Here is a 10,133-nt window from a genome sequence, read left to right on the forward strand (position 1 = left end):
TTCCAGCATAAGCTCATAATCATAAGCAGAACTAGAAAAAAGCTGTACTAAATGTGTATTTTTCATTTTTGGAACTGCAAACGTTATTTATGACATCATCAGTTCGTGGTGCTATATATTTAGTTCAGGGGTTGAACCGGTTAAACCAATAAAAAGCTTTCAGCTTTTGCTTTGATAATCAAACTGTGTGATTGGTGGAAATGTAGGTCTCTAGGAAATACATAAAATATATCCAAAAATGGAAAGCGTGTATCTTTGAAAAACGGTTCACCTGAGCTCTACTATCTTTGCTCCCATTGGTAGTCACTGCACCGAGTCGCTTCGTAGTTGCAAAACGTTACGTTTTCTTAACTTTGCTACATCGTTGGACACACCCACATCTAGCCACCAATACCGATGTCACCAGAAGTCACCAGACCTCATTGAAAATGAATGATCTCTGATTGCTTTGTCGCTTCGAGAATCGCAGCACTGCCTAGTGGTTAAGGTGTTGTAACGCTGATTGGAACGTTGTGAGTTCAAATCCCAGTTCTACCAAGCTGCCAATGTTGGGCCCTTCATCATTAGCTAGGGATGTCGTTGAGGTTTTGGTATACCAGCTGGAAGGTTGTAAGTTCAAATCCCATTTCCACCAAGCTGCTGCTGCTGGGTCCGTAACAAGCAAGGCCCCTTAACCCTCAATTGCTCAGTTGCATAAAATCAGATAAGACATAAGTCGCTCTGGATTACAGCGTCTGCCAAATGCAGTTAATGTAATTTCTCAAAGCTGCTTCCTAATATTAAGAATTATTGGATTGCGTGTGAAACAGTAAAGCCTATATGTTTGTGTTTTGATCACTAGATAATTTCTTCAATTATTCATTCATTCATTTATTCAGATTCAAGAATACACTTTGTTAGGGTCACAGTGGATCTGGAGAGCCAGACAGGAACACACTCTAGATAGGATGCTGGTCCAAACCACTGAACAGACACAGATTTGCAAACTCATTCCCACTTTGCTGATTCACATCTGTGCTGCAAAGTACAGCTCCAATCACATCATGTTTGATAAGATACTAAAGTTGTGGGTCACAACAGCAAGAATGATGAGTCAGAGTACATGGAGGTTGTAGAGCAGCTCACAGGTATCTTTCTGGAAGGTGGCAGGACATCAGAGGTCCTCATGCCATCGTTGAGAACATGTGAAACTCTCACAGACAGTAAGCCTGATACCCTGGAGCTGTGAGCGGACAATAATTAATCACCCAGGAAATATTCTAATAATGATATTGACCGTTTATTAGGCCTTTTATTTGCAGGTTTATAAAAGACAAACAACTAGTTTTGGCATGTTTTGTGGTCTAAATAATTCATGTCAGTCTGTCAGCGTGGACCGTTCATTTTGTCAACAAACAGACGCACAAAAGCATATAGTCATTGTTTACACTGCCATACGGTAAAGAGAATAGTTTCTGTCATCTTTTATTAGTGATGAGAAAACAGCCAGACAAATGTTTGGTTCTGGTAAAACACACTCCAGCATTCAAAGGGTCTTAATCACGAGCATGAGAATCGGTTTGTTATTGGCTTTGGTATGTTTTTGACTTCTAGGAGAAACCTAGTCTGGCTGGTTCTGTCATAATATAGTTTGTCTACAGCTGACATGAGTTAAAAAGCTTTAATTAGTGGCAAATATTGTTTTGCTGTTAAGAAGGAACCAAATCCTCAAAATGTATAGTTGTGGTTATTGTGTCATTAAAGGAACTAATCATGTTGGCAGGATTTGTTGGAAAACCTCACAGAAATGTGTCATCTTTTAGCAGAAAATATTAATACAAATAAATATTAATATAGGATGAAATATAATATATACATAATGTATGATGCTTTATAGTTTTCATGTTTTTGGTCATTACTCAAATTTCTCCAAGTTTCTGGTTGTAGCAGAGCTTTCCACTATAACTGAGTCTGACATCAGTCTGATACTTTCAGCGGTGCCATAAAGTCTGATAGCATCATCCTGTCAGGCCTCAAGTCTGCTCCTCTCTCTTCTCTGTGACGTGTCTGTGCCAGTGCTTTGTGTTGCAGTTCTCTGAGCTCATAAAATGGCATTCAGAGAGGTGATGCCCAGTGTTGCCCTGGCCATATGGACTTTGTGAGCCGTACAAGTGAAATCCTATGAGCACCACTGATATTAGGGTGTGATTTGTTTGTTTGTTTGTGTTTATCACAAATTTGTTTAATTGTAAAGCAACTGTGGGTTAAAAAGTTGCGATATATATTTCATATGTTTATTATTTCATATAATAATAATAATAATAATAATAATAATAATAATAATAATAATAATAATGTTATTAGTAGTAGTAGTAGTAGTATTATTATATAAAATAATAAACATATAATGCTACTACTACTACTACTACTAGTACTAATAATAATAATAATAATAATAATAATAATAATAATAACAATAAAATTATTATTTTTATTATTATTATTATTATTTCTTTTCTTTTTTCTTTTTTTTTTTTGTAAACTCATTATTATTTTATATTTATTTTTTAGGTTTAATGGTTGAATTCATGAACCATAAAACCTTAACTAAACACAAAAGATGCAACAGAACAAATTTCAATCATTTCCAATAATTTATTTGAGACAAAACCTATAAATGAAGTACACAATATAAATAAGTGATCTCAATAAATTAAATAAATATATTTTTTAAGCATGTTACTATACAACATGATATAAGCCCTGCAGGCTGTGAAACTAAACATTCAAGTATTCATGGTCAAGCTGAAGGCTGAAAAAAGGCCTTTCCCTTGATATGAGTGAAGAAACAGCAGTTGTGGACATGGCACTGAGTTGTTCAGCAGACAAACCTCAAGCTATAAGCAGGAGTGAAAAGACCTCTCATTAAACACATTCCACTGAATCACAGTGCTTGTTTTTGTATAATAGGAAAATACAAGGACATTATTTGGCCTATTCTATTGCAGGAAAAAACAATTACTGCAGTTTGTTGGCAAGCTCAGAGCCATTGAAACCCGTTTGCACATGTAACCGAAAACACGCAACAGTAACTATGTTAATAATATTTCCGTGTTTACAAAGAGGCCAAGAACAGAAAAAAAGAAAAAGAAAAAAAGCTCCCTAATGAGCCCTGAGTGATTGATCTATTTCATATAACAGTTAATATGTGGACCAAAGAATCCACTGGCAAACTTAGATAAGACAGCAAGGCAACCTTTGGTCATTGTTATCATAGATTAGAAACAAAAGCATAAACTCAGCGTTTATGACAGCTTCCTAAGTAACTGCAGTAAGAGCCTGCAATGTTTAGAGGTATTTAACATTTTCAAGAGAAATGAAATCATACGAAACTCTGATACAGAGAAGTACAACTGAAATACGAGAAAAACAGAATGTAATAAAAGGAAAGGATAAAAAATAAATAAATAAAGACCTTAGCATACAAAGACATTGCTGTAATATTTAACCTTTTATAAAAATAAAAAAAGCAGTATTGCACAGTCTTTCTTTCTTTCCTTTCCTTTTTTTTCTTTTTTTCTTTTTTTTTTAGTGCTAAACTATTAAACATGACTCCTACATGTTTTTACATTCCTTGGGTAAGGCCTCTGTTTCACAGGTGTTCAAGTAAGTTGCTCCTCCATTCCTCCTTTGCTCCTCCGTTCTTTCTTAGTGTCCTTTCAAGATTTAGATTCCACTGCTTCTCTGATCCTTGAAGTTCCTGTGTATTAATAGTGGCCCTTTTCCCTTAACACTGCCAGTATCTTTAATAGATAAATTAGTTTTTGGTTTATTTTCCCCATGAACATTCTTAGGTCTTTCATTGTCTTCTGAGAGAATGTTCTCTCATTTGTCCTTCCAGTTATACCTCCACTTTTCAGCAGAAGTGATCCTCTCAAGGCCATCAACTTCTTACTCCTGAGAAGATTTTGACCCTTTGTTGCTTATCGTTCTGCATCTTTCGGTGACTGGATCAAGATTTGTTGTTCTTGATGAGCTTTTTTCTTGAAAGAGCAGAATGCTTGGCTGCGATGAGATTAGCCTTGGCAACTTGCCTACAAATGGAAAAAATGGACCATCTGGTTAAGACTCATTTCAGGAACAAATATATATATGCATCTCTTTCTCTCTATCTCTACAGTATGTGTCTGTCATTTGGTTGTTCATAGAAATGTTTCTTATGTTTCTTACCTGAGATATGGGAGGAGATCTTTTTTAGCTTTATCCACATTGCCCTCTTCAGGAGCAAAAGGATTCACAACCACTAGGCTTGGATCCATGGAGCTGCAACCAAAACAATAAGTGGCATGTTAAATAACGTCCATATCGCAGACACACATTGCAAAGGATTAAAATATAATTAGCTCAGGATTACTGAGCAAAAAAAAACATTTTTCCCTCATCCTCTTTACGCCACAGCAGAAAAATGTAAAGCATGTCATTTAAGCTATGTGCAGACGTCAGTGTCAAAGGGTGGAGGTGCAGCTTCGGCGTGATGGAACTGAGCAATTGAGAATTTTTAAGAATTCCTCGTAACCCAACATGGTAAAAAAAAAAAAAAAAACAGTGCTTCTAAAAATAATCTCATGACTCAGGTACTTGTATGAGTCATACGAAATCCAGCCAGTGTGGGTTAGTCCTAGTCAAGTAAACAGCTACACCTTATCGGCGCACATCTCCTTAACCCTTTAACTATGGTTCACCATGCTTTCTTCAGGTGCTGCATGAACAACATGAGAGCTGCCTAGAGGTTCTCAGTTGATTTCTCAGTGTGCTCACCTGGTGTGACAGAAAGTAGAGCATGTTGAGTCGTTGGGGTCAGAACATTCGCAACGGCCGGTGGAGCGCCGCCGACGAGACAGAGGGCTTCCCAGGCCATATGGGGTGATCTTACTGTAAAGATAAAAATATGAACTTTAAGGATAATGTGTTGATCTTTTTTTGGTTTATTTATATCAAGTGCATGTTGAACATACATTATGTTCAACTCATAGTGACCTACCTTGGCGTGTTGACCCAGATTATGTCCAAGTGGCAAAAGTAGATGCATTCCTTATCCATCCAGTTACTGCAGGAGCAACGCTTGGTGCGAACCCTCGCTGTCCGTAATGGAGAGCTTTGGCTTTCTGATGGTTGGAAGAGGGGTAGTCCAAATCCTAGAAACAGGGCACATAAAGAGCACATAAATATAAAAAATGTAGGACATTAACAAGGGATCTATTGACTGCACACACATGGACAGCTCAGTGAATGAAAAGTAAATATCTATAAAATCTTAATCAAACAGTGTAAATATGCCAGGCCCTGTAAAAGGCCATCCATTTAGATATGTTATCATTTAAGATAAAACACACTTACATAATCTTATTGTCTCAGATGTGGGTTATGAGAAAAATGAAAAGTGCAGCTCTTAAAATCTGTGCATTATTTCTCATTGCTAAAAGAATGAAACTTCAGCTATTTTCAGCTAAGCTTCAGCTCATCACTTATCACTTTTGCAGTCTTACTATCATACAGTACATTGATATGTTTACACTCAGTAGAATAATTCAGTGCATGCCGTGTCGGTGTCATGCACACAAATTTGCATCCTTCACCACAGTGTAACAGGAACTGAGAGGCAGGGACTTACCTTCTTCAACAAACACACAGAACATGGCAGAGATCAGCAGAATGGTGTGCAGAGAGAGATCCATTGCAAACAATAAATTAAACTGGGCTTTTTAAATCCAGCAAAAACAAAGTGCACAGGTTCACTATGTGTTGAGCTTTAGTGCTCTTGCTAGAGACAATGACAGGTGCTCATGTGCAGGTCAGACTCCCGGCTTTCCTTTTATATACCAGCTAGTTGAAGCACCGCCTCCATGTTTGTGACCACATTCTTTTTTTTTTTTTAACACAAAAAAGCCTGCTCGCATTCTCAACAGGATCATCTGTTGGGCACGGAAAACTGGGGGGGAAAAGAAGAGAAGAAAAAGAAAATTAAGGAGTGGAGAAGTCGAGATGATCCCTCTTTGACTATTATCATGACGTATCAGTGACAGGGTGTGAAATGAAAACTTTCCTGCCTTTTTCCCCACAAAGACTCTATTATTAAAAAAAAAAAAAAAAAAAAAAAAGCCAAGGTCTTGTTTAATGACTTCCACCCACTCTAGTTTTACTCTATCGCTTTGCCAATATCTGATTAAAAAGAAAGATGAGCTCTTTTTCTTTGCTTGATATATACATTATATGTATCATATGATGATACTATCTTTCCTTAGGTTCATACATGGTACTTCAAATGTCCTCTATTTAAAAAACATTCTATATTTTCCTATCCACAGTTATCGTTCTCTGTGATTAACATGTACACATGTACGTTCTCACTTGACTTTTATTCAAAATAGAAATACAAAATTGACTTTTATTCAAAATATCATTCGATCGATCTAGTGCTACTGTATCTACAGTACGTTACCACACTTCAATTCAATTCACTCACTCACAATTCAATTCAGTTCAATTAATTTTATTTGTATGACGCTTTTAAACATTCACGTTGTCTCAAAGCAGCTTTACAGAAGAATAGAAATAGAATAAAAATTTTTACGTTTCAAATAAAGTTACTATTTATCTCTAACGTGTATCCCTAATGATCAAGCTTGAGGTGACGGTGGTGAGGAAAAACTTCTTGAGATGATATGAGGAAGAAACCTTGAGAGGAACCTCATCCTCATTTAGGTGACACTGGACAGGAAATGCTGTCAATGTAAATAATGTCATTTCTACAACAGTTTGTAGTCCAGTGGAATTGTGCAACCAAGAGCTCCTGAGGAACCAACAGATCAGTGTCATTTCCGAGATCATTACAGACCCAATGGTTTTTATATACCATACTGTATATACATTATACAGTATACCAGCTTTACTATCAATGTTTTTATTATGCACACAGAATAACTCTACTCTTGTGCTCTTGCTACATAACTGGAAATCTGTTCCATGTTAAGAAAAAAAGAGTGCAGTTAATTTATCAGCAAATGAATTAATTCAATTTGATTTAATTTATTTGTATAACACTTTGTATAATAGATGTTGTCTCAAAGCAGCTTTACAGAAGCATAGAAACAGAATAAAAATTTGAATGTTTAATATTAAATTGCTATTTATCTCTAACATCTATCCCTAACGTCACATCTATTACGTTTTCATGAGAACTGGTGAGAATGAAAATTCTACTCTATAATACAGAACAGCAGATAAATTATTAATGATTTCTCTCTTCTTTACTTAAAGTCACAAACTTTACCCAGCGGATGAAAGATTTTAAAGATTAATAAAGTACAAAGTACAAGCAATAACACGACCTTCATTCATTCTTTTTCGATTTTTCTTCTGTCACTTTTTATTTTGCATTCTGTCACTTTTTACTTTACTTATATACGTATCTATCTGTCTTTATTTATATATGCGTCTATACTTATAATATAGAATATGAAAGTAAGTAAAAAATATATAAATGCTGCTTTGTGAAACGCATGTAAAACAAAATCTAAATCTAAATGATAACATTTACACAATGAACTAAATAAACATTAAGTTATGCCCAAGCTGCATGCCATCTCTTCATTTCATTATTATTCCTTCCGCTAAAGTTCATGCAAATCATTTGGGTCCTCCATTACTGTTGGTCTTCACACTATCAGGTCGGGTAGCTAAGCCATAATGAATGGAATTCAGCAGCGGATATCTGATAACAAATGGCACTGGGTAAAGTATGTAAATATCTAAAGGTGAAGGAGGACATTTGTTTTCAGACTGGAAATGATCTCCAGCATATTTTGCATGACGGATTTTGGGAAAACCTATAACAGAATGACGCTCTTGGAATGACACTTATTTGAGTGTAAGTTATCTTTCCTCCGTAAGTAAACATCTTTTTTTTTCATGACTCAGTAAATCCAGATTGGAGGTTTGGGGAAAACAAAATAAAAAATGACATATTTTGTTCTATTCTATTGTAATCGCATGATATATGTCAGGATTACTGATGCACGATGTGTATAGGAGTAAAAGTTGCTGAGGAATGAAAAACAATGTCCTTTTCGTAACAAAAGGGGGCAGAAAGAGCCTCTGAGGAACATACAGTCTGTGCAAGGGGCAGGAAATGCCAGAGTGACATCACGATCCATTGAACAATGGCATCTCTGAAATTATTTGTCACATTAAAAATGGATAAAGAAATACGGTCAAAGCTTAAGCAAATATTTTTTCTGGTGCCACAGAACATAGATAGATAGATAGATAGATAGATAGATAGATAGATAGATAGATAGATAGATAGATAGATAGATAGATGTAAATCTATGTTAGATGTTAGACGCACAAACTCATCCCACGTGCCAGTTTTCATCGAAACTATGCGTCCGACTGCATAAACGGTTAATCATTGCACAGGAGACCCGCATTAACCTGCTTTCATATCTATTGTCTGTCTCTGTTTTGTCTCTCTCCACTTCTCTCTCTCCGTCTGTCTCTTCCTGCGGTCACACTCCAAAAATGCGCTTTTATCCATTTCCTGTTCTGGATCGCTCGGCAGCATGCCACAAAGAGTGTGTCAACAGACTCGCACAGTTAAATGATTCTGAGGAATTCCTTTAGTGGCTCTCTGGTATGCAGCACCGTGCAGGACTTTGATACTTTTCCCTTTCCTGATGATAGCCTCTGACCAAAACAGGTCAACAGAAACAGCGCTAGCTGGCATGCAACAGCTTAGTAATGATGATTAATTAGCGAGCAATGGTGTTATAAAAAGTCACTTCATTTATAGAACACAATTCAATCCAGGCTTTGATCAGACACCGTGGCTTGCAGCCATGTTTTAATAAATTGATCAGAATCAGATTATATGATTTTATTAGCCAAAGATATTAATCCAGATGAAGTGAAAACAAAGCAAATCAAATAAAATATAAGCCAAGAACACAACGGCACTATCTGCATTTGGACCTGTTAAGTACTCTTAATAACTTTATCTTTATTTTTCTTTGTACTTATATCTGCATTCTGCTTTAAACTGGAAATAGGTGTGTCTAACGTTTTGTTTTTTCCCCCATCACCTCTGGGATAGACATGCCAGCACTGTCAGAACAGTCCATGCCTTCTGGCTCTGAAAGTTCTTCAACCTCAGATATCACTCCAGTTCATAATTAGTCTCAGCTGGAAATGTGTGCAAATCCTGCATCACACAGCTATTACTTTTGTTTGTACCTGCCTGTAATATTTTGAAACAAATATTTTGTAAGAAAATTGTACATTGTCTTACATACTGTAATGTATGTACGAAATCAGCATGGTAGCACATGATGGGTTGCCACATTCCAGCTCCAGGGTTCCTGGTTTGCGTTACTGTTATAAGTTCCTGTCTGTGTTTACCTGTATTATTATTATTATTATTATTATTAGTAGTAGTAGTAGTAGTAGTAGTAGTAGTAGTAGTAGTAATTAGGCACAATATTACATAACAATGTGTTAGTATTACACAATTAGGGCATTTTTCTTGGTCTTTATTGGTGCTGTAGTGGAATTCCAAACTTGTACATATTTTTATGTCATGCAGTGGGGGAAGTCGTGGCCTAATGGTTAGAGAGTTTGAGTCCTAACCCTAAGGTTGTGGGTTCGAGTCTCGATACCATGACTTAGGTGCCGTTGAGCAAGGCACCGAACCGCCCAACTGCTCCCCGGGCACCGCAGCATAAATGGCTGTCCACTGCTTCGGGTGTGTGTTCACTGCTGTGTGTGTGCACTTTGGATGGGTTAAATGCAGAGAACGAATTCTGAGTATGGGTCACCATACTTAGCTGTATGTCACGTCACGTCATGTTACAATACAGTATACAGTGACTAGGGTGTGGTATAATACAGTATACAGTTGCTCAGAAAAGAATTTGATGCCATTAGGATCTATACAAGCTTTTACATGCAGCAGTAGACAGAGTTAACCTGGCTGAATAATTTAAAGTTCTGAAATAATTTTACAGGTCTCCATGGATGGATGGATGGTCTGTCATAGAGATGAATGCATGAATGAGTGGCAGAATGAATGAATTCATTTTTACATCATTTAGCAGACA

At 36.5% G+C, this 10,133-nt stretch overlaps 1 protein-coding gene across 1 annotated transcript; it reads right to left on the minus strand.

Annotated features, from left to right (window-relative positions):
• Window positions 1–2,614: 2,614 nt before the first annotated feature.
• On the minus strand, window positions 2,615–5,813 carry edn2 (endothelin 2). Its single transcript, XM_060865806.1, has 5 exons — window positions 5,651–5,813; window positions 5,021–5,174; window positions 4,798–4,911; window positions 4,210–4,302; window positions 2,615–4,073 (listed from the first exon to the last, which is right to left on the minus strand). The coding sequence occupies exons 1-5, from the start codon at window positions 5,712–5,714 to the stop codon at window positions 3,992–3,994; spliced, it is 507 nt and encodes a 168-aa protein (XP_060721789.1). The 5' UTR covers window positions 5,715–5,813; the 3' UTR covers window positions 2,615–3,991.
• Between the last annotated feature and the right edge of the window lie 4,320 nt (window positions 5,814–10,133).

The sequence above is a fragment of the Tachysurus vachellii genome, chromosome 3 (assembly GCF_030014155.1).
Source record: "Tachysurus vachellii isolate PV-2020 chromosome 3, HZAU_Pvac_v1, whole genome shotgun sequence".
NCBI classification, from domain to species: domain Eukaryota; kingdom Metazoa; phylum Chordata; class Actinopteri; order Siluriformes; family Bagridae; genus Tachysurus; species Tachysurus vachellii.

What these genes read in the sequence shown, in the direction of transcription:
- edn2 (XM_060865806.1), bottom strand. Translation starts at nt 5,714, where the DNA reads ATGGATCTCTCTCTGCACACCATTCTGCTGATCTCTGCCATGTTCTGT. An exon ending in CTGTGTGTTTGTTGAAGAAG is followed by an intron (nt 5,175 to 5,650) that starts GTAAGTCCCTGC and finishes CCCTGTTTCTAG; the next exon opens with GATTTGGACTACCCCTCTTC. An exon ending in GATCTCCTCCCATATCTCAG is followed by an intron (nt 4,074 to 4,209) that starts GTAAGAAACATA and finishes TTCCATTTGTAG; the next exon opens with GCAAGTTGCCAAGGCTAATC.